Source organism: Camellia sinensis, chromosome 8 (assembly GCF_055761805.1).
Source record: "Camellia sinensis isolate YWXY chromosome 8, ASM5576180v1, whole genome shotgun sequence".
NCBI lineage: Eukaryota > Viridiplantae > Streptophyta > Magnoliopsida > Ericales > Theaceae > Camellia > Camellia sinensis.
The window spans coordinates 61,942,218-61,967,736 of record NC_138968.1 but is presented as its reverse complement, the minus strand read 5'-3'; the positions used below and the strand labels follow the sequence as shown (position 1 = coordinate 61,967,736).

General features: G+C 37.1%; 1 protein-coding gene and 1 pseudogene across 1 annotated transcript; both read right to left on the bottom strand.

The window, feature by feature from the left end:
• Positions 1-12,234: 12,234 nt before the first annotated feature.
• On the bottom strand, positions 12,235-12,945 carry LOC145796952 (protein SPIRAL1-like 1 pseudogene; annotated as a pseudogene).
• A 730-nt stretch (positions 12,946-13,675) lies between these two features.
• On the bottom strand, positions 13,676-24,838 carry LOC145796552 (anthranilate synthase alpha subunit 1, chloroplastic-like). Its single transcript, XM_082881778.1, has 11 exons — positions 24,686-24,838; positions 24,204-24,388; positions 23,150-23,339; positions 19,984-20,135; positions 16,774-16,889; positions 16,428-16,674; positions 16,251-16,307; positions 15,908-16,060; positions 15,190-15,270; positions 14,877-14,963; positions 13,676-14,101 (listed from the first exon to the last, which is right to left on the bottom strand). The coding sequence occupies exons 1-11, from the start codon at positions 24,822-24,824 to the stop codon at positions 13,778-13,780; spliced, it is 1,731 nt and encodes a 576-aa protein (XP_082737904.1). The 5' UTR covers positions 24,825-24,838; the 3' UTR covers positions 13,676-13,777.
• Positions 24,839-25,519: the final 681 nt, after the last annotated feature.

Sequence of the window (25,519 nt, the reverse complement as noted above, 5' to 3'; positions counted from 1 at the left end):
TTTTCAGATAATTGTACAATAAAATCACATAAATTACGAGGGTCACAGAACACTAATCGGTTTCAGATTCGGCCGCCGATAAGGCCTTCAATTAGCAGTTTAAACACTAAAATACGAACAGATCAAATAAACAATCAACAGATAGAATGCAGTTCAAACAGATGTATTCATTCAATTCAGTTTCAATTTCGGTCAGTCAGTTCAGTACTTTAGTCAGTTCAATTATCAGTCATTATCAGTTCCATTTCGCAGTAATCAATGATTAACGGTAATCATTCGGTCATTAATCAGTAAACAGTATGAGGGTTGTTACAGTCTCCCCTCCTTATAAAGAGTTTAGTCCTCTAAACTCGAGTTACCTTCATTCTGGAAGAAAACAGGATTCAGTGGAAACAGTTCAGGATATCGTTTGGCCATGTCCTCTTCCCTTTCCCAAGTGGCATACACGCCACCGTGGTTTTGCCAGTCAACTTTCACTAACGGGATCTCTTTGTTCCTCAGTTTCTTGATTCGTCTGTTTACAATCTGTATAGGCCGCTCCTCGTAAGTGTAGTCATCACTCAACACTATCCGAGCAGGCTCAATCACATGGAAGGGATCCCGGAGGTAGTCTCTCAACATGGAAATGTGGAAGACGTTATGCATATGCTCCATTTTAGGAGGAAGCGCAACTTGATACGCCACTGGATTGATTTTCTCAATGATCTCATATGGTCCGACGTATCTCGGTGCTAACTTGCCTTTGACTCCAAAACGAGTCTGGCCTTTCATTGGTGTCACTTTCACAAAAACGTGATCACCCACTTCATACTCTCTGTCCCGTCTTCTGACATCTGCATAACTTTTCTGTCTACTCTGTGCAGTTTTCAGTCTTTGCTGTATCAGTTTCACTTTTTCAGTTGTTTCATACACAATCTCGGGCCCAAGCAAAGGCCCATCTCCAACTTCTGCCCAGCAAATTGGAGATCTACATTTTCTGCCATACAATGCCTCAAAAGGCGCCATACCAATACTCGAATGGTAGCTGTTGTTGTAGGCGAATTCAGCTAAGGGCAAATGACTTTCCCAGTTTCCCTGAAAATCAAGGACACACATTCTCAGTAAATCCTCCAGAGTTTGGATGGTCCTTTCTGACTGTCCATCTGTCTGAGGATGGTAGGCACTACTCAGCCTCAATTCAGTACCCAATGCAGTCTGTAGACTCTGCCAAAACCTCGATGTAAACTTCGAATCCCTGTCAGAAACAATAGACACAGGCACTCCATGCAGTCTTACAATTTCATCAATATAGATAACAGCCAATTTGTCCGCATTATAGATTGTCTTGACAGGTAAGAAGTGAGCAGATTTGGTTAGTCTATCAACAATAACCCAAATTGAATCCATACCTTTTCTGGAGCGAGGTAATCCAACGATAAAATCCATCGTGATATGCTCCCATTTCCACTCTGGTATGGGTAGAGGTTGCAATAGTCCGGCAGGTCGTTGATGTTCAGCTTTGACCTGTTGGCAATGAAGACATTTGGATACAAAATCAGCAATTTCTTTCTTCATTCCCGGCCACCAGAAATTCTGTTTCAGATCTTGGTACATTTTCGTATTCCCCGGATGGATAGACAATTTCGAATTGTGGCCTTCTTGCAGAACTCTTCTTTTCAGTTCAGTATCATTTGGTACACACAGTCTTTCTTGAAATTTCAGTACATTATTCTCAAATTTGAATCCCGATCTCGGTTTGGATTCTCTTTCCTCGATGATCTTCTTCAAGAAATCATCCAGTTGCTGTTTCTCTTTAATCTCTTCAATCAGTGCCGGTTGAGCAGAAATAGCAGCTAAGGTTCCACCTTGTTCTCGTAAAACAATTTCGATTTCAGATTTTTCAAGGTCACAAAGCAACTCTTTCTGTCCTGTAAGCAAACAGGCTAAGTTTCCAATCGATTTCCGGCTCAATGCATCGGCAACGGTATTGGCTTTTCCCGGATGGTACAGTATATGTAGGTCATAATCTTTAATCAGTTCGAGCCATCTCCGTTGTCTCATGTTCAGTTCTTTCTGTGTGAAGAAATACTTTAAGCTCTTGTGGTCGGTGTATACTTCACATGTCACCCCGTAGAGATAGTGACGCCAGATTTTCAGTGCAAATACTACTGCAGCAAGTTCCAGATCATGGGTCGGGTAGTTCTTTTCATGTGGTCTCAGTTGTCGGGAAGCATAAGCAATAACCTTCCCATTCTGCATTAAAACACATCCCAAACCCTTATGAGAAGCATCACTAAATACAGTATAACCATCCGTACCTGATGGTAAAGTTAAAACTGGTGCAGTCACAAGTCGAGTTTTCAACTCCTGGAACGCAGATTCTCTTTGGTCAGTCCAGTCAAATGATGTCCCCTTCTGAGTTAACTGAGTCAATGGTAGAGCAATTTTGGAGAAATCTTTGACAAATCTTCTGTAATATCCAGCCAATCCCAAAAAGCTTCGGACTTCAGTCACATTTGTTGGTCTAGGCCAGTTCACCACAGCTTCAATTTTCTGCGGATCAACAGAAATCCCGTCTTTGCTAACAACATGCCCCAAAAACATAACATGGTCAAGCCAGAATTCACATTTAGACAGTTTAGCATACAGTTTCTGTTCTCTTAAGGTTTGCAGGGCAAGTCTCAGATGATGTTCATGTTGTTCTACACTTTCGGAGTAAATCAATATGTCATCGATAAATACAACAATAAAGTCATCAAGGTATGGTTTAAAAATTCTGTTCATGAGGTCCATAAAAGCAGCTGGTGCATTCGTGACTCCAAAAGGCATAACTAAAAATTCATAATGTCCATACCTCGTTCTAAAAGCAGTTTTATCAATGTCTTCCGGTTTAACCTTCAGTTGATGATACCCCGATCTGAGATCAATCTTAGAAAACACTTGTGCACCCTGTAACTGATCAAATAAGTCATCAATACGCGGTAATGGGTATTTATTCTTTACAGTTACCTTATTCAGTTCACGGTAGTCAATGCATAGTCTCAGTGAGCCATCTTTCTTTTTGACAAACAAAACAGGAGCACCCCATGGCGAAGTGCTGGGTCTGATGAACTTTTTGTCTAACAGTTCTTGCAGTTGCACTTTCAACTCCTTCAGTTCAGTTGGAGCCATTCGGTAAGGAGCTTTCGAAACTGGCTGTGTTCCGGGAATCACATCCACGGTGAATTCAATCTCCCTGTCAATCAAATCCCCTGGCAAATTCTCTGGAAAAACGTCTGGGAATTCTCTGACTATAGGAATACAGCTTATATTAACATTAACATCAGTAGATACAGTTAATACAGAACACATATATCCTTTACCTCCCTTTCTAATCAGTTTAACAGCTTTCACAGACGAAATCAGATACGGAGGAGGTACTACTCCACTCCCATTAAACACAAATTCAGGCAAACCGGGTGGACGGAAAACAACTTGCTTGGTCACACAGTCAATAGTGGCATGATATTTTTGTAACCAATCCATCCCCAATATTACGTCAAAATGATCAATGTTCAATGGCAGTAAATCAATAAACAGATGCATATCCCCAACAATGATTTCACATGCGGGGTACATATATGCACAGGTCATAGATCCTCCTACGGGTGATGATACGGCTAGCAGATAGTTCATAGGTTCTAAGGGTCTATTCAATTTCCGTGAAAAAGCATGCGACACGTATGAATGCGTAGACCCCGAATCCATCAGTACATATGCATTTTGAGTACAGATAGAGAGAATACCTGACACAACGGTCTCGGTATTCTGCACATCTCCCGGTACTAGTGCGAACACTCGGCCTTGCCTCACAGGCTCTTTCCCGGTAGCTTTAGGGTTAGGCTTTGGTGGAGCATTTGATACTGCTGCGCTTGGTGCAGCTTTACCACTGGCTTGTGGAGCAGAGGGGCAGTCTTTAACCATGTGGCCCACCTTGCCACACCGGTAACAAGCTCCAGATATTCTGTAGCAGACCCCCTTGTGCTTCTTGCCACACTCAGGACAGGGTGGTATAAATCCACTCCCCTGACTGGGGCTAGTTGTCAACCCCGTATTCTGTTTCTTGTTGGCTGGGTTGTGCTTGCCTTTCTTGAATTTGAAACCCTGCCTTTTACCATGCCATTCAGTTGTTGGTGTTTCAGATTGCTTCACCGCTGCAATGTTCGACTCGGCCATCAATGCTCGGTCGAGAACACCCACAAAAGTCGGTAATTTCAAAACATTTATCCGGTCAAGTATTGCCACATTAAGGCCACCTTCAAATTTTCTGGCCTTCTTATACTCAGTATCCACCATATGCGGTGCATATCGGGCAAGTTCAGTAAATTTGGTTTCATATTCTGCAACGGACATTGTGCCCTGCTTCAACTGTTCAAATTCAGTCACTTTCCTATCCCTAACACACTGAGGGAAATACTTTTCAAAGAAGGACTCCTTGAACTGAGCCCAAGTCATAACAGTATTTGTATCACGGATCAACATCCACCACCTTCTAGCCTCTTCTTGAAGAGTGAAGGTAGCTAACAATACCTTGTTCGCTTCCGAGCACGGAAACACTTCAAATAATTTCTCTGTTTCCAGAACCCAAGCTTCAGCTTTTAGCGGTTCAAGGCCTCCCTGAAAGGATGGCGGTTTCATTTTGCTGAACTTCTGGGTAAGAGCAATTATATCCCCATCATTCACATTCACATTAGGTTCCGGCTGAACCGGAGGAGGAGGAGGTGGGGGCGGTTGGTTCTGTTGTTGTTCAAGTCTAGCAGTTATCAGTTCGATCATTCTTTCCATTCTTTCCATTCTTGCCTCAGTAGATGAGGACTCAGGTTCATTTGCATTGTCCATTTCACTATAAGCAGTTATAACAGTTTTAAACATAAGCAGTCATTTGTTTAACAGTTTAACACATTAGCAGATATTCAGTCATAACATAACCACACACTTTTCAAGTTCATGAGATGCCCTAATAACTTTTCTAGGACACCCTATAGCTCATTTGGACACGTGTGTGCGGTATAACTCGTGGTAAGTATCGCTCTGATACCACTCTGTCACGACCCAAACCCGGCCCTATGGGTTTAGCACCGTAACCGGCCAGTAATCCGAGATTACCGAAGGCCTGCAGAACAGTAATACAGTAAAACAGAGTACAGGGCCTGGCGGAAGCCAATACAGTAATTAAACAATGTCCAATGAGCTGTGACAGTCTGTATGCAAAATATTTTCCATGCATTCATACATAAACAGTACAGAACAGTATGCACAATATTCACATCCATTCAACTAGGGACTCAACCCTACAGAACAGTACAGGAAACGTTCCGTCTATACAAAACAGTACGGTCTATCCAAAACAGTAAAACAGTACAGAAGGGGGAAAAAAAACAGACAAAACACCCCCAAGCCATAGCATGGCAACTCGGAACCTCGCAGTGAGGCACAAAGGCTGGCTTGACAAAACTGGAGTAACCCTGACGCCTCTAGCTGCGGTCTGGTGCCTGTACACCTACATATATATATAAGCAGTGAGCTAAAGCCCAGTGAATAACATAAAGCGTAAAGAGGTTTAGAATGAATGTCCTTACAGTAATGAAAACAGTTCAATTCAATCAGTATTTCAGTCGTTCAGTACAGTAAACAGTCATATGTGGTACATCCATTAGCATAACAGTAACAGTAGGTCTTGAAAGACCGAACAGTAATGATGGCCATCAGTCAGTAAACAGTAGTGGCTCCACGAGGGAACCGACATAGAATTCTGTCGCAGTAACAGTAACAGTAAACAGTAGGTACTAAGGATGCCACAGTACAGTTCAGAAATAAAGGACATACATTCATTCAGTAAATAATACCAGTTCAGTAAACAGTTCAGTTCAGTATTCAAAAGATAGTCAGTTGAACATATCTTTACACAATTGTTACTCACAGAGTTCTGGGCTACAGTATGATAGAGCGTGTCTCTCCAGTCGCCAACCCTACACAGTTCACAGGTTGGACACACACTAAGCTACACAGTTGGGAAAATATCATAACTTAATCCCTAATTTGCCTTGGTGTGTTCTACAACGATATCCTCATCAAGATGTCTTAAACTAGGCCTAAGAATGCCTAGGATGGGATGAGGATGCAAAAATGCACATTTAAAAGCGTTTTCAGAAAAACAGAGTCCCGCTCGAGCGCATGTTTCCCCGCTCGAGCGTACATGCAACAAAGGTACACGCTCGAGCGTAAACTTTACCGCTCGAGCGTACTGTAAAAGTACTGGATGGGTGAAATCTCCGCTCGACGCCCGCTCGAGCTTGAGACATGACTCCGCTCAAGCGCCCTATCCTCCGCTCGAGCGGTCTGTAAAACAGTGCAGAGAGATGCTGGTTGCTCGGATTCCACGCTCGAGCGTAACTTTCCCCGCTCGAGCGGAAGTGCGAAATCTGGAAAACCCAGATTGCACCTCCAAGCTCAAACTCAAGTTTAAATGCATCAAAACCGATCCTCTTGGGCTCATTTTCTGGAAAACTCTTATAAACACATGGAATAACATGATTCAAAGCTCAATTTGAGAAATCAAAGCCCAAGGGTGTTTAATTCAAACCCAATTTCAAATCATTTTCCAAGAACAATCTTCAAACATGACATGCATGAGTTTTAAACCAAATTAAAGCTCCAAAGCTTGATCAAATGAGCTCATTTCTTTTCAAACCAGTTGGAAACATGGTCTATAACAACAATATGAGCATGCATGCACTAATGTCCATGTAATCAACCTCAAAATGCAACAATACCAACATGCATGCAAGAAATGATCTTCAATCCATCATTAATGAACCACATCATGACTTAGCTCTTCAAATTAACATGAATCATGCAAGAACTAGCTCAAACACATCAATAAAGGTTGAGTTCTCTTACCTAGAGCCTCAATTACAAGTGTAGGACCACAAAGCAACAATCAACCTTCAATTCTCTAAGTTGCTTAAACCAAATCTCAAGAACTACACCAACTCTCACTCTCTCTCTCTCTAAATTCGGCTAGAACAAGAAGAAATGGCTGAGCAAATGTGTTTTGATTCAAGTATAAGGCTCAAGTGTGTGTATTTGAGATAGTGGCCCACTCAAGGGCATAACGGTAAATAAGTCCAACTCTTTAATTAGCTTATTTAATCTAATTTAATCATACCTAATCAATTTTCAGATAATTGTACAATAAAATCACATAAATTACGAGGGTCACAGAACACTAATCGGTTTCAGATTCGGCCGCCGATAAGGCCTTCAATTAGCAGTTTAAACACTAAAATACGAACAGATCAAATAAACAATCAACAGATAGAATGCAGTTCAAACAGATGTATTCATTCAATTCAGTTTCAATTTCGGTCAGTCAGTTCAGTACTTTAGTCAGTTCAATTATCAGTCATTATCAGTTCCATTTCGCAGTAATCAATGATTAACGGTAATCATTCGGTCATTAATCAGTAAACAGTATGAGGGTTGTTACACAATGCCAACTTGTTGTTGCCAAAAATAAATAGAGTAATAGCAACGCTTATCATGTTGCCAAAAATTAACCTTGGTTGCTAAAATTTTCAAAAAATTGGCGCCAACCAAAAATTTTGGCGCCTAGTGAATATTATACATTTTTAGCAACGATAGTAAATTGCATTGTTAAAGGTCTACTTTTACCAACGAAATTGACTACTGTGTCGCCGAAAATATACTTTTTGCTATGAAAAATTAGCATCGTCGCCAAAAGTGGTTGCTAAAAGTGTAATTTCTTGTAGTATATATACTTTGTTAAGAACTTCCTACTGAGCTTTATACTCACCCTACGAGATTTTTGTGCAGTAAAGAATGTGGTGATTCCGCCTAACCAAAGGCTAGAAAATATGTGTATTGAGAGTACAAAACTCTCATTCTGCTGTGACTCTGTCTGTAAGCCAAGGACTGTATTTGTGTTGGTTTGAATAACCATTTTGTGTAACCAGGTGTAAGCTTTGAAAACTTCTAAACCCTTGGGGATATTTATTTGTTCAATTACTTGTTGTTGGACTAATGTATTATTGCATGAGGAATTATTTATATTAAGAAATGCAAGCGTGTGATTGTATAATTGGTTTTCCTTTAAAAGGGCTATGATTATTGTATTGTCATTTGAGTATGAAAATTGAGGCGTTACACTATGGGTAATTAACCCAAAGAAAAAAAAATTTGGTCCAAAATTTTGAAATCCAAATTTATATTTTAATAAACATTTGAGGTTTAAACCAAGTATTTATCTTAGCTGTTGGGGTTTGCCCTACTCCAACACCCACACATAAGAATGTAAAAATGGCCCGGCCCGTTCAGGCTCAGGCTCGGACCAAGCCAGCCACAAGCTTAACGGGCTCCCATCATTTTTCGAGCTGAGCTGGGCCGTCCTAGTTCCCAAAATACTAGGCCTAGGCCCAAGCCCAAGGGGTAATTAGGCTTGGGTCGAACTTAACAATTTTTTTATTATTTATTATTTTTTTTTACCAAAATAGTTTGAAAGTGACGTTGGACGTAGAGTAGTCCAGGTCACAGATCAGGCGGTCTAGGTCGTAGGTCGAGCAATTCGAGTTGCGGATCGGGCCTTAATCGGTCTGCGTGGGTTGGTCAAAAAAATGGCCCAAGCCCTAGCCTGGAAGGTCGAGCCGGGCCAAACCTAAGGCTTAGGCAGGCTTTAGGCGAGCCATTTTTACAACCCACACATAATCGTTCGACAAATTGGAGGCTCAACTCAATACCACTTATGTGTTTTATCATCTTCACTCAACCCATATCCATTACAAATATTGAAAGCACTTTCTTTCTCACTATTTTAAATTTCTTTTTGATGGAACTATTCATCTAAAACTTTTGAAACAAATTGGGGAATTATCACATTTTTTTTTGGTTTATTTATTTATTTATATACCAAATTATGATGGAAAGTCTCATATTTGTAATACAAAGATAGAATTTCAAGATTCAGACTCTATTATGGGTATGAATTCATACCCATATTCATACCCATAATAAATGAAAGGAAACATTAAAAAAATAAAAATAAAAATGATGTAATCATAACCGACAAAATTTTTTTATAACCATAATCAAACAAACATTTAATGAAGCAAAAACTGATGCAGATGGTCAGTAGACGCTAAAATAAACAAAAGTAAATATATATTTTAGTAGAAAAGAGATGATATCAACATCTTTTCATCCATATAACTCACGAATTAATGATGAAAAATAAAGTGTAATGTAAATTAAAATCTCGAGGGAAGCTGGTATAATTATATCAAAAGTGTGGAGTTAATTGTATTTTTTCTAAACTTGAAGGGAGGTGAGTGTAATTTACCCTTCTTTATATATATATATATATATGTGTGTGTGTGAGCACATGGCTTGGTGTCCAATTGTGTGGGGCTTCTCCTTCTGCCACGTGACAAATTTTTCTATTCTAAAATAAAAAAATATTATTCAAAGGCGTGAACAAAATTTGAACACAAGACCTTAAATTTCATTAAAAAAATTCCTACCATTTTGACAACATGCATAATATGTTATTAATTTCTTTATTATTTGTTTTATACTTACTTATCTGAATTAGATATACATTGTGTGTGCCACCCACTAGTATATATATATATATATATGAAAGGCCTTTCTTTAAAGTTCGCATTAGGCTCAAAAAATGTTTGGCTTGGTAAAATTTATGGAATTGTAGTATTATTGTTTCATTTTTCATTTCTAAATTCATATCTAAATCCATAATTTAAATACAATCGTAGAGTCTAGTATGTATAGTAGGTACCATGAGCATTCCAAATGTACAAAGCAGAATTTTACTGTAACACAAATTTTTGTATTTGTATATTAGGGGTTGTTTGGGGTGTCCTAAATAACTGCACTTTTTTACTTTTTGAACTAAAAAATTAAGGAAAAAAATATGGTTGTTTGGGTTAACTTTTTGACTTTTTATGAAAAAGTGTGTATGTAAAAATCAATGTATAAAGAGAATTGTATAGAGAATGAATGATGTATTATTGATTGATATAATGTTGATATTTATTACAATGATTCATGATTCCTATATATAGATGAGTAGGTGGTAGTAGGTGGTAGATGGAGTAGGTAAAGTGGAGGTGGTAGGTGGAGTAGGTGAAGTGGAGGTGGTAGTGGTGTAGTGGGTTTAGTGGAGTAGGTGAGATGGTAGTGGTGTAGTGGGTTAGGTTTAGTGGGTGAAGTAGGTGATAGGTTTTAACAGCCCCCCGCAAACTCAAGGGGGATAGAAACTAACCAACTTGAGTTTGGAGAGAGTAACAAAACAAAAAAATACATAAAAATAAAAGAGGATAGGAGACACTGTATGGTCGTGTCAGACCATTGGTGAAGACACTGGATGGTGGTGTCATAACGTTGTAGAGGACACTGTATGGTGGTGTCATAACGGTGTAGAGGACACTGGATGGCGGTGTCAGACCGATGTAGAAGATAGTTTATGGGGTCATGTCGGACCGTTGTAGCAGACAATGTTGTGACAGTTGTTGTGACAGTTTACGGAGTCTTGCTGGACCCTTGTAGAAACTTACCGGAATCAATGTCGGGACAGTTTACAGAGTCTTGTCGGACCCATGAAGGAGCTAACCGGAATCAATGTCGGGACAGTTTACAGAGTCTTGTCGGACCCATGTAAAAACTAATCGGAATCAATGTCGGGACAGTTTACGGAGTCTTGCCGGACCCATGTAAAAGCTAACCGGAATCAATGTCGGGACAGTTTACAGAGTCTTGTCGGACCCTTAAAAAGTCGCACCCTCAAAAGGTGTGCCCAATTTTGTCAAAAGGCGTGCCATCAAAAGGCGTGCCCAATTCATCAAAAGACGAGCCATCAAAAGGCGCGCCAGACACGCGGTGATGCACGTGATCGACAGTGCGCGTGTCGGCCTCTTCGTCATGTTCTATATAAATCAATGCGGAGGCTGAGGCAGAAAAACCTGCTAAAATCTTCTGAAAAAACTCTTCCTTGCCTGAGAGAGAAACTCTGTAATACTCTGTAACCAACCCGTCTCTGAAACACTCAGCAACATGGCCTCTTCTTCCCGTCCAGCTACCCAAAACATGGCCTCCTCTTCCCGTGGTCTACTCACGCTCTTTCCAGAACTGAACGAGCCCACAAGAGAAATAACTGGTTCGGTGGCCAGTGAACCTCAACCAAACACCTCTGGTTTTGCTCCGTTGAACTTTCCGATGCGGTCGGTGGAGCAAAAAATGGCGGTGCAAACTGATATTGAAGCCAATCAGTATACTCTGAAGTCATGTGTGGAAACCATGACTGCGGTCACAAACTTGTCGCACCGGCTGCAGAGCAGGACAAATGAGGTGCAACAGTTAAACTCCCAGCTGGCTCTGCTCCAACGCATGTATAAGGATGCGCGAGCAGAGATAAGTGTGCTAAAGGCAGAAAACAAGGAGCTGAAGCGGAAGGCCACCGTGATGTTCCGATTTGCAGGTCCACCATATGCTGTAGTGGAGGAGCAGGGAGGAGGAAACTTGCTTGGTGGTCTAGGAAGCACGGAGGCAACACCGTCAAGGGCCGGCCAGGACGGAGGCAAGAAGAAAAGACCGGCGGCAGAGTAGAGAAAAATCCCACTGTGGGTGCGGGTTTTTGTTGTTGTTGTTGTTGTTTTTTTTTTTCTTTTTTTCTTTTTTTTTTTTTTTTTATATGATGTAAAATTGTGATCGGGGTTGATCGTTGAGATGAATAAAAGATGGTTTGGTGTGCAAAGCTATATGGGTATGAATGGAATTGGAAAAAAAATGAAAAATAATGTGAAAGAAAAATAAAGAAAGAAATAATAAAAATATATTTGAAAGCAAAAAGAAAGATGGGAAAAATAAGGAAAGTGGTTTGGAGAAAATAAATAAAAATAATGGAGTTGAAAATCAAACGGAGGAGAGATGATGATTTTTTTTTTTTAATATAATATAAAAAAGGGATATATATATATATATATATATAAAATAACGAAAGTGGGGGAACAAGGAGTGCACCAATAAGCTTTATAATAAAAAAAAAAAGTTTGGGCGGTGGATGCAAAGTGAGGAGAGAGAGTGTTTACATGCAACTCAGATGTCTGCAGTGACAAGAATAAGAAAATATTGTTTTCCCCAAACTTCAAATGGAACCTGGACAAACAAACAGTAAGCAATTGTTTTATCCTTTCAAAGAACACATCATTAGTTGCTGCTGCCACTGCCAAACAGGTAGCCCAGGGAAGATCCGCCACCTGGGGCCGCGTGGACTTTAGTTGAAGGCCGATCCGTGATGAAGTTTCCAGTATTCTGTCCATCAGCTCGAAAATAGTTGTTTCCAGCATTTCCTTGAATACCAGCTGGAATCTGCTTAGTAACATCTACTGGTGGTGCAGCAGCCGCAGGCTTCTGAGAAGGTTCATTGCTTGCAACCTGTATTGAACTCTGAGGAGCTTCAGCATTCTTTGGGGTGGCTTTTGGAGCCTCTCCACTTCCGAAAAGGTAATCAAGGGAACTCTGTCCCCCACCGCTGCTGACCCCACGGCCCATAATCTGATCTGAATATGTAAATAAAACCCCTAACCCTGTGTTGTGTCTGGTGTTAGGATCAGATCTGGAGCGAAGATAAGCAGTTCCAGATTGATTATCCCGGTGCATGTATAATTTCTACAGCACAGGGTGAAGAACTAAAGAAGCAAATAGGAGCCGTGGCATATGTAGAGTGCAGCTCCAAGACCCAGCAGAATGTGAAGGCTGTCTTTGATGTTGCAATCAAGGTGGTTCTACAGCCTCCAAAACCAAAGAGAAACAAGAGGAGAGGAGAGCTGTGATGTTGTGGGCATTTGTGGTGGTGGTGAAGATGGATGAAGGTATGTGTAGAAAATTTTAGCGGACTAGGTTGAGGTCCGGTGGGCGGCTAAGGCGAGGTTGCCGCCCGCCGGTAAAGCGAAAAATACTAAGTGCTTAACTTTGCTCTGATACCATGTAAAAATCAATGTATAAAGAGAATTGTATAGAGAATGAATGATGTATTATTGATTGATATAATGTTGATATTTATTACAATGATTCATGATTCCTATATATAGATGAGTAGGTGGTAGTAGGTGGTAGATGGAGTAGGTAAAGTGGAGGTGGTAGGTGGAGTAGGTGAAGTGGAGGTGGTAGTGGTGTAGTGGGTTTAGTGGAGTAGGTGAGGTGGTAGTGGTGTAGTGGGTTAGGTTTAGTGGGTGAAGTAGGTGATAGGTTTTAACAGTGTATTTAAAAATTATATAAATTAGTGTGTAGGAGAAAATTAGGATTAGGAGTTGTGCAGTCGTACTTTTTGACTTTTTGTGAATAGTGATAACTTTTTAACTTTTTGAATAACTTTTTGACTTTTTGACTTTTTTTCAACTTGTCAAACTTAGCCTAAAAAGCAAACATGTTTTCATTTTGTTTCTCTGTTTCAAATAACAACTTAATACCCTCAAAATACAAGTTGCCAATATCACGGACGGAATCAAGATTTCATCATCGTAGAAGCCAAACAATAAATAATATTTTTTTACTTTATAGGCAAACACATATATATGTACAATACGATATATAAATTATATATATATATATATAGAAGGGTTATGACAAACATAATTTTTTAAAGAATCAGGGGTCATGAACCCCCATAATCTTCTCCTAGTTTCACGCCTACCTATATCTACCTTGGCTAACTTGAGAGAGACAGATATCATTTGTCAACAAATGCAGACTCAGCCAAGTCGATGGCACGAGCAAGACCAGCAGCTTTGTTCTCACACTCTCTTTGCTCATCATCAGGAACACTGTCGGCTACAATTCCAGCCCCGGTTTGAAGGTAAGCAACCCATTCTTTGCGCTTGTTGTCATCCTTGTACGAGTACATTGTGTCATAACGATTTCCAGTTGGGAATACAATGGTCCTCAGAGTTAATGCAATATCCATGTCACCAGCAAACGAAATACCGCCAAATCCACCAGCGTATGGCCCACGCCTTGTTACTTCGAATTGGTCAATCAACTCCATGGCCTTTACCTGTATGATGTCATAGTTGATAATCACAACATAGATAATATGTATAATAGAGCCTGAGGGGACCATAATGTAGGGATGGAAGGCATAGATATTTAGGCCTAGTTTGGGAAGACTAAATAAGTGCACTTTTTGACTTTTTTTGTATTATGTGTAGAAAAAGTAGAGAGGAGATGTTGATTGATGTGACCCAAAAAAGATAAAAAGATGAAATAAGTGCACTTTTTTAGCAGTAGCCAAACTTGGCCTAAATCTGAATAATAATAATAATAATAATAAAAGCATAAGAAAAGCCATTGATGTCACTGTCGAAGGCCTGAATCTCTCTCCCCCTATAGATGCCAAGAAGGGCACTAGTAAAAAAACGATTGAAGACTTTAAAACTAAAATTTACCATCCCACTAAGCAAATCTCACAGGACAAGATCAGTCACCTTGAATAAGCAGAACTCTACCTACACTTTTACTGAAAGTCTCATAGAGCTGATTAGAAAACTATTTTGCATCAAGAGACGTAAAGGCTTAAAAGATAGAGGTGGTGAAATCAATATATCACTAATTGCTAGAATGTGTGAGATCCACGCATCCACAAGGTGGCAAAGACACAGAAGAACAATTCAAGTATTTGCTGATTTATCTCATAAGATCAGAAAATGAGGTCAACATATTAGCTCCAGCTAAGTTCCAGATTGCTTCAAAAGTATTTCATCAATCGAAGAACCAGAACCAAACAGAACAAGTTGACAACTAAAGGGGAACAGACAATGAAAAATATTAACCTTTGGTGCTCCACTAACTGTTCCGACAGGCAATGCAGCACTTAGGGCATCCCAACAAGTTAGATTATCACGCAATTCCCCTGTTACCTGAGAGGGGAAAAAAAAAGAAAAGAAAAGGAAGACATTGTTTATTTCAGTAAAAGTTTCAGGTTGCTTTTTATTTTAATGTTTCTCCATGAATCAATGAAAAAGAAGGCATTGTTTATATCATGCATGCAAATATTTGCTTAGCAAAAAACTCATCTCCAGAACAAGAAGACACAAGTTTCGCATTAGAAACTCAATCCACATTTAGTTTAAAGCAAAATCTCACCGTGGAGCTGATGTGCATCACATGAGAGTACCGTTCAACATTCATGAGCCTCTCCACATTTACAGAACCGTATTTGGCCACCTATGTCAACAATCTTGAGTTAACTACAAGAGTGGAATGCATTTAATGTTTGAAAGATACACCAATTTTGAGAAAACAAAGATGAAAATTGTACAGTCAATGCTGATATAGGGATATATATATATATATATATATATGTGTGTGCATGTATGGATAAATAATCAAAACAATATAAATCATATCTAAAAAATTCAGCTGACAATAACTGCAAGCATTAACGGGCACAACTGGCACCAAAATTCACCAGTATCCTAAATTTGCTTCCAGAAGTTTCATGCACATGAGATTTGATGGGCATCGAAAGAAGAAGCAACCAAATGGTAGAACTGTAAATTAGTGAGAACGGTAAATGATGACCTCAATTGACAATTGCCCCATCTGATTCATACTAACCAAGATCCATTGACCAATAGATGGCAAAAAAGACACTCCAAAAGTCTTTTAGTAAACTTCCAAACAAGCATTGGCCAACAGAATACAAGTCAAAAAATGTGAATATAGGATCACATTGAGTGAATGTAATAATTCAGCTACTATAAACTATAGATTTCAGCAGGAACAAGCATGAGAAAAATTCATATTGGTGCAACCACTACGTTATAAATGTCCATATAAGTAGAGAGAATTTGACCAAAACCTTTCCAACATCATTTCGCCCCAAATCAACCAGCATGATGTGTTCGGCACATTGCTTTTCATCATTTAGCATCTGCTTTTCTAAAATCTCATCTTCAAGCAGTGTCCTCCCTCTTCTACTAGTCCCAGCCAACGGTCGATTAACAATCTTATTCTGTCAACAAGAATGGCAAAATACACAACCATTAGTCAACGTGTACCAAAGTAGAAACGATAAGCACTATATAAGATTTTGCAAACATCCAGAAGTAGCTAATATTCTAAGCCGAGAGAAGAGATAAAGTAAACTTCTGTAAGAATCTCATATGAAAGTAATCAGAAGTAAAATGCTTGATTATATGTACCTTTTTTAGACGTGTAAGAATTTCTGGGCTTGAAGCAACCAGAATACACCCTCTAGCCTGATAGGATGGAAAAGAATTTAAAATGGTTAATTGTAATTACCAAAAAAAAAAAGAGGAAAAAGAAGGGAAAAAATAAGCAACATTGGACATTATGGATAGCCTCAGAGAAGATCATACTTGCAAGTAAGTCATATATGGACTTGGATTCACAGCTCTCAATGCTCTGTAGACTTCAAATGGGTCAGCAAATGTTCGTCGTTCAAAGCGTTGACTTAATACAATCTGGAAAATATCTCCTGCAAAAATGTACTCTTTTGCTTGCAGTACTGCATTCTTGTATTCTTCACTTGTCATGTTTGAGTTCTTCAGACAAGGACCGAAATGGTGAGTGTGTAAGTCCACAACACCAGGAGACAGCCTTGGGCTAACAATTGGGAATCAAATAAAAGGACATGCACATAAATGTGAATGACTTTGTGAAAACCATTATTCTTACGTAGAAAAGAGTTCAATGTTTACTCACGGATCAATATCCAGTACTCTGGAGGCCAACATTTCCAAGCGTCTCATTCCATCAACATAAGCCTTGTCAATGGAGGAGTATTGATCCAACCTAACCCAATGAATCACATATGCTTTCTGAGAATGCACAGAACACCCAAAATGTCCTCAATCAAAGTTTTGAAAGAAACCCTACAGCCTCAATGAAGATAAAGCTGAGTCATAGTGACAGAACTTTAATAAGACTTATTTGCAGATTGATGATTGTAGTTTTATTAGAACAGATTTGTGATCTACATTTTTATCACCCAACCAAATGTTGAGAATGAATAAAGGGAATAGTGAAAGTGATAATGAAATTGTCTAATTCCTAATATACACAAGCATGCCATATATACAATATATATTCTCACAATTTACTCACTAATAACAAAACCAAACCAAACCAAGCCTTAAGTTTCATTAAATGGGGTCGGCTACATGAATTCTTCTTCTCCACTCAACTTTATCAATGGTCATTTGGTTAGTTAAATTAAAGAGATTCATATCTTTATTTACTACATTAGCCCACGTCAATCTAGATCTGTCTCCCTTTCCCTAACACTTCCATCTACTGTCATTATATCACATCGCTTCACAATTGCTTCTGTTGCTCTCCGTTGCATATGACAAACCATCTCAATCTATTTTCTCTCAACTTACCTTCTATCGGTACTACTCCTACCCATTCATGAATATACACATTTCCAACTCTGTCTTTTCTAGTCTTGCCACACGTCCACCTTAGCATCCTCATTTCAGCAATACTCATCTTATCAATATGTTGTTTCTTAGTTGCCCAACATTCCATCACATACAATATTGCTAGTCTAATAACCATTCTATAGAACTTTCCTTTTAGTCTAGTGGGTACTTGTTTATCGCACAATACGCCAGACGCACTCCTCCATTTAAGCAACACCACCTTAATTCTATGGACTACATTCGCTCTAATCTCTCCAGCCGTTGTGATAACCGATCATAAATAACGAAAATGTTCACTCTTAGGTAGTTTTTGGTTCCTAATCTCCACTTCTCCTATGCTTCCATTGTTACTGATACTAAAATTACACTCCATGTACTCTGTCTTGATTCTACTTATCCTAGATCCTTTAGCTTCAAGTGCTTCTCTTCAAGTCTCTAACTTAGTGTTAACTCATTCTCTAGTCTTATCTACTGACATGATATCATCTGTAAAAAGCATACACCACGGCACATCATCCTAAATATTTTTAGTCAACTCATCCATAACTAAAGCAAAAAAATAAAGACTTAATGTTGATCCTTGGTGTAACTCATAGTAATTGGAAATTCACTTGCCTCTCCAACAGGCGATCTAATAGTAGTCACCACACCTTCATACATGTCCCTAATCACATCAATGTAACATTTTGTCACCATTTTCTTCTCTAACACTCACTAGATTATATCTCAAGGCACTCTATCATTTGTTTTCTTAAGATCAATAAAAATCATATGAATGTCTCTTTTCTTTTCTTTATACTTTTCTATTACTCTCCTCAAAAGATAGATAGCTTTTATTGTTGACGTACCAGGTATAAATTCAAATTGATTCTCTAACACCTCTGTTATATCTCACAATCAACGTTCCATCACTCTCTCACATACTTTCATTATATGACACATATGCTTGATTCCTCTATAGTTGTTACAATTCTGGGGATCTCCTTTATTCGTATAAATTGACACGAAAATATTCTTCCTCCACTCCTCTGTCATTTTCCTAGACAATAAAATCTTACTAAATAACTTAGTCAACCAAGCAACCCTCTTCTTACCCAAACATTTCTAAGCTTCAATAGGGATATCATCGGGATCTAAAGCCTTATTCGATTTAATCTTCTTAAGTGTAATCTGTACTTCAAAATTTCTAATCTTGTGATAGAACCTATAGTCTTGGGTTTTCTTTTTTATTGGCTACTTCTTCCCTTTTTGACCCACCTCCACGTTCCTCATTTAATAATTTCTTAAAATAGTTCTTCTACCTCTCCTTAATCTCTTCATCCTTCACCAACACCTTAGAGTCCTTACTCTTGATGCACTTAACCTGATTAAAATTTATTATTTTTGTTTCTCTTATCTTAGCAAGTTTGTATATTCTCTTCTCTCCCTCCTTACTATCTAGTCTAGGAACAAATCAAAAAACATCATTTATAGCACAAATTAAAAAACATTATTAATAGGAACAAATCAAAATTCTATAATAGTGTGTAATAGCTCGATGTGGACTGGTGATGTAAGTTTATAATTTTAGCACAAAAAATTATGGATCAACATTCCTAATTTTAGAAAATAAAAACACATCATTTATAGCACAGAAAATATTAAAGAGATGATATTGCTTATAAATGATGTGTTTTGAATGGAAGTTGTTACATAGTCTTAGAGTACCATATGGGGTTGCCTATGTGATGTTCAAAGTATGAGAAATCACAAATCACACTAAGTAGTTTGTCAACTACCTGAAAATAGTGAGTTAATTACATTCAATCCATAAGATTTTCCACTACGCTACTGGTTTAGACTACTACATAAACAATACCACATAATGCTCCAAAGGTATCAAATAACTACTTATTGTGAACATGACAACAACTCCTTAGCCAAAGAAAATGTTAAGAAAAAAAAAAAAAAAGAGAATACATTTTGTATATGACCACAAAACAAAAACAAAAACAAAAACAAAAACAAAAAAAATTCAAAATTGAGGGGGGTACGTGACCCCCCCGGGCTTTCTTTGGCTCCGCCCCTGACACCCACTATCCTTTGTAGCTTGGTATTACCCTTTAAAGCATAAATCTAGTACCAAAATAAAGCAGTTAGTACCTCTCTCCATAGCTACTAACAAATAGATTGTACAAATTATGGCATGATACATGTAACAAAACTTCTTCTAGTGACATGCATCTGACACTCGGAAAAGGGGGAGAAAAGGGAGAAAAAGCCCAGGTATTTGCTGTTCCATTATGTATTTTTGTGTAATTAGTCTTTGCATTAGAAGGGGCTCTTTCTAAGAACTTAACTGCATTGTTTTCCAATGTTGAAAGGGAATTAGAAGAATAACGGCTCCAAGATGACTAGATTGGACATGAGAGGTGATGGAAAGACATAAGCGGAGACTTGAATTATATATTCTGTGTAAGATCTAAGACATTTAATGAGTGAAGAGTACCTTCTCTACATGATCAAACACAATTACGTCTTCATAAAGACTTAAATGAATATCAGCAAGATTTCTGTCATCCTGTGGTGCCATTAGGAATGGAAGCTTCTTCTTCTCTACATAGCGAACTGTATCATATGAGAAATAACCAACCCATCCACCTGTTCATGATGTAACAAAATTCCTAAGCATGCCGTTTAATGTTATATAATGTATATGCATTAATTAAAAATGCACTGAGAAATAAATTGTTAGCTTTTTCTGTACTTTATTTATTTAATATTTTTAGGTTAAGTTATAACTTTTCTCTACCTGCATGGAAGTCAACTGAATGAAACATTAAATCCCATTGTCGCCGCCATTGATTTATGAGATATCCATCATAGTTATAGTAACATCTATTGCCAAATTCTTCAAATCTAAACATAATCTAGTGCAAGCAAAAGGTTGGCAAGGAGGCTGCCAAAAGACCGCTTTGTTATACCGGGAATAACTTCATTTAATCATGAAGAATTTGCAAATTTTTCATATGATTTGAAAAATCAGTGTATCATTCATAACTTAATAGCAAAGATATACAATTAGTTTGTTAACCGAAGTGTCTATTTTGTAATATTCATACTATTTGCGTTAGTAATGGTATACCGCTAAGTGTCACTCATGATGTGTACAGGTCTGTAGAAAAGTTCCCTAGGAGAATTAGAAACAATTCTAATTCGATTAGAAAGAACTGTAATTAAATATCAATAGTTGACATTATTTCTCCTATCCGTATAAGTGTGACCAAGCCGTCAAAATGTGTAATTCAAATGAATAAAGACAGTTAAATTAACTATGGAGACAGTTAAACGGTGGAATTGGGGTTAACTTGAACATAGGAATTGAATTTTTGCAGTTGAAATATTTAATGTAACTATCTTATAGGTGGTTACTATATTATATATATATATATATCATAAATATGATCTCGGATTTATAGAAATCATCAAAAGTTTTAAATTCCGTTGTGCCTACCCCTACAATTCTCAACATAATGGTTTGTTGTACATAAAGAAGGTCCTACTGTCAGTTCTATTGGGCCAAAGAACATGCCCTGTCTGCTGTTTTGTTTTGGTCTGTGGGTGCCTCGGCAGTATTGCTGTTCTTTTTTTGGAGGATTGGGAAGGCTTCTGATCTGTTGCAATGGTGGAGGTTTAATATTTCTGCAATGTTGCTGTTCTTTTAGTCTGTCTACTTCCAGTTACTTTGTTTGTTGCTTTCTTTTATTCTTTTGCTTTCTTTGTTGGTGCCTCACCAACTGGGCGCTTGGAGCTTCTTCTTAGCTCTAAGCTCCTCTATATTGATGTAATATTTCATACTTTGTTTGTTTCATCAATATAGTTTTTGTTTAGCCGATCAAAAAAAAAAAAAGAAGGTAGAACAAGACAGGGAGCCTTCGGATGAGAAAAGGCTGTAAAGAATGTCAGATTCTGATTGACACCATTGCCAAATAATCCCAACGCCTAAATTTGTTGCATTGCTTCAAGGCAGACTTACCAATTAGAGACCAACACAAATGCCCTTGATGCACTAGAATTCACATCAAGAAACAAAAACAAACTCTGAATCCTTGGTTTGACTGACAAAGATATACTACAACACAAATGCCCTTGATGCACTAGAATTCACCTCAAAAAGCAAAGACAAACTCTGAATCATTGGTTCGATTGACAAAGATATACTACATAATGAATATTGTCAGATTGTTATGGATACCATTGCCAAATAATCCCAACGCCTAAATTTGTTGCATTGCTCCAAGGTAGGCTTACTATTTGGAGACAACAGAAATACCCTTGATGCACTGATGCACTAGAATTCACCTCAAAAAGCAGCGACAAACTATGATTCGTTGGTTTTACCCACAAAGATATACTACATAATGAAGAATGTTAGATTCTTATTGACACCATTGCCAAATAATCCAACACCTAAATTTGTAGCATTGCTCCAAGGCGGGCTTACTAATTAGAGACAACATGACTGCCCTTGATACAGACAACATAAGTGCCCTTGATGCACTAGAATTCACCTCAAAAAGCCAAGACAAACTCTGAATCGTTGGTTTGACCAATGAATTACATGGGAAAAATTTACCTTCATTGATTTTCAGCAAGCATTTTTGGAAAGTAACAATTCCATTTAATTCATTTTGAAAAACTTGCTGGTTGCGGATTTGTTCATTCTACGCCGAGCAGCCTAAAATCAAAGGCACAAGTTGACCTCTCTGGCTAAGGCTGCATTCATTTATTAAACTTCACACGTGGGAAGGACTTACTTTACTAGTGGCTTGGCTTGGTCTCACTCCTTTCTCACACTATTCCTCCCCACTAAAAAGAGTTTTCTTTGATACTTACATTCAAATTTGAAATCATAAGTTTAGGTAAAAAATCGAAACAATTTTACTAAAACATTTTTATGCACCAAGAAGACTATCAAACTAGTAATACCAGCAAACAGGATATTTATCTGGTTCTGTTTATTAAAAGCAATATTTCCACGTAACTAATGAAGAATCGCTAACAATGGCTCGATTAGCATGAAATGAAACAACATATATTCTGCAACTGTTGTTCAGCACTACTCTTTGCATACATAAAGATACACTGTATCATTAAGGCTCCATTTGTTTCGATATAAAATATTTTACAAAAAAAATATATTTTTCTTTTAAATTAATTTTATAAAAAAAATATATTTTTGATTTTGTTTTTTAGCGTTTGATTGACACTTGAAAAAAAAAGCATTTTATTACTTGAAGGAGAAATTTTGATTAAATAAAGTGTCATTTATGACTTTTAGTGAGTCAAGATACTTATTTTAAAATGTTAAATATGTTGAAAAGTTAGTAAGTGAGAGTAAACTTCGTGAAAATTAACATACAAGGTAAGTCATTTTTAGAAAAATAATGAAAAAATATTTTATTTACTTTTTGTTCAACTAAATAACGGAAAATGAGTAAAATATTTTTGTAACAAACGGAGCTCAGTATAAATAATTCCTCAAAATCTCCAGCAAATGTGTCTTCATTCAATAATTGTGTTTTAAAGGGTTTAAACCAAACACGTGGAAAATTAACCAGAAATAATGTGGACTCTAGACTAAAAAAATAATTTTTTTTACGAAGTCATATTACCGCAAAAAGTACTTGGAAGTTCATCAATAAACTGGGGTTTCCAACTCTCTGAAATACTTCTTGGAATCGCCATTGGATCATCAACAACCTTCTTGGTCATACACCCTTTCTCGTGGTCCAAAATTGTAACATTATTTTCTTTTGCCACAATTTCCATGGCTGGCTGAGCTCCAACCACGCTATAACGACCCTAAAAACAATCAAATTTACGGCATTTAATCAAACAAGTATAAAAATGAATGTATAAAAAATTTTAGATTCATTTTCAAAGCAAACAAGTATATATGAGAAAAAAACACGTTTAAACCCAAGTTCTAATTTATGAATTTATATACTCTATTAAGATTTTGTTAGATTTTCAAATCTCATTAAATTTTTAATAGTTGGAATTATCTTTCAAATAATGATTATTTATAAAAAAATATGATGATTTGACATTTATTTTGATTTTCAAAACTTTAAAACTATCAACTTTCAAATTAAAAAAATTATAAAAAACTTTTTGAAAAAATTAAAAGAATTGAATTATTTTTTTATGCAAAACTGAAATTTTGTGTCTATAAAAGATTATGATGATACAAATTAAAAAAGATGATAATATTATCAGTTTTAAAACTAGAAAAAACTGACATTGTTATTGGTTTTATTGAATAATTGAATTAAAGCAATGCACAGAAAGACAAAAGTATTTAATTTCATATTCTGTTTTTCCCCCCTCAATTAATGAAACAATTATTTGGAACATTACTATGTAAAATTGATAATGTTTTTAGTTTTAAAAATTGAGAAAAACTGATAACATTCTCAATTTTAATAAATTGGGGATTTATTGGTTCAAAAAAAAAATCAAAAATACTAGAAATCTTAAAAGTTTTATCAAAATTTATACCAAATGTATCCCACACCACGTGGGACATTTGGTACAATTTTTAATAAAACTTTTGGAGTCTCCAGTATTATTCTAAAAAAAATCTTAGATAGAATATAAACTACCATAATATTTGCAAATAGAACTTTTAAGTAACTTTAAAAAAAAAAAAAAAAAAACACTTACAACGGTTGAAGCACGGACACCAGACTCCACCGATTCAAACAGAAAGCTCGGAGTTTCTTGATCATCTTCTTTAACCAAGCATCTGTAAGCAAGCACCGGAGTCAAGTGATCCGATAAAATGCATTTCCGAAGCGGAATTAAGTTTCCATTTCTTGAAGCCTCGAAAAACTTTGTCTCATCCGAAACTGAAGAAAACCCAACCACAAGATTAAATTCAACTGTAACTGAGACCCAATAATATATTTAAACAACCAAAATTTCAGTTAAAAGAATTTTACAACACTATTCAAATAATATATTTAAATATTTTTATATTATAATTTTTTAAATGTTAGTACATAAGTGATCAATGATATACACGTTTTATGGCAGAGGCATTTATCGAAAACCATCCACCTTTTCACTTCATCCATTATTGAATACACTAATGGGAATATATAAGAGAGAGAGAGAGAGAGAGAGAGAGAGAGAGTAAGAAGGACCCAGAGATGGAGATTGGAGAGAGCAGCATCGCAGAGTACGGAGGGAAGGAAGAGAGCTGGAGGTTCTGCAGGGAATGGCGGTGACCGGCGACGGAAACTGCCGGTAGGTTGAGGGAGACGAAATAGATAGGGTTTGCATTTTCCAGAGCACTCTTCTCAGAGATAGAGAGAAGAGAAACCGGCGACGTGAGATTCCTGAGAGACAAAAACACTCGGTGCTTTGTGTGTTTAAAGGCTCTATTTACCAGTCTACTACAAATTTCGGTTGACTAGTCAATTTGAGGGAACCATACACTAAATTGTCGACTGATTCCTTCTCACGTCCAGAGACCTAAAATAGTGATACCAACCAATTGTAATTAGAAAAATGCTTGGAGCGCTAATTAGTGCTCCCACTAATTAGGTGGTAGTGGATCCCGTCATTAATGATGCGATATTTTGATTTTGGAATTGTATTTTTTATTTTTTTTTTACTTTTTTAATGTATTAGTGCTATTAGTGGTGATGTTTTTAGTGGGATAAATCATTGTTGTTGTAATTAATGGTGACATTTTATAATTGTTTATTCAATTAATTAATTATAATTTTTATCTAGTCATGAATTTTAGTTAAAATATTGGTTTATTTTTCCAACATAATATAGTAAAATTCTCTTTATTGAGGATAAAAAGAATCTTAACATAATCGCCTAGTAAAATTAATATTTTTATCTATAAGCACTTTTTAGATTCTTGTTGGCAAACTCAAATTACATTTCTAACATTTGAAATATTAAAAATCACCAACACATATTTTTGGCACACTCAGTGAGAAATTTTTTGTGTTAAAAATATG

Excerpts from the sequence above, each read along its gene's own strand:
- LOC145796552 (XM_082881778.1), bottom strand. The coding sequence starts at position 24,824 with ATGCAAACCCTATCTATTTCGTCTCCCTCAACCTACCGGCAGTTTCCG. Across the intron at positions 16,675-16,773 it reads AGAGTACTGGATATTGATCC|CCCAAGGCTGTCTCCTGGTG; the intron begins GTGAGTAAACAT and ends CCCAATTGTTAG. Across the intron at positions 14,964-15,189 it reads TGATGCACATCAGCTCCACG|GTAACAGGGGAATTGCGTGA; the intron begins GTGAGATTTTGC and ends TTCCCCTCTCAG.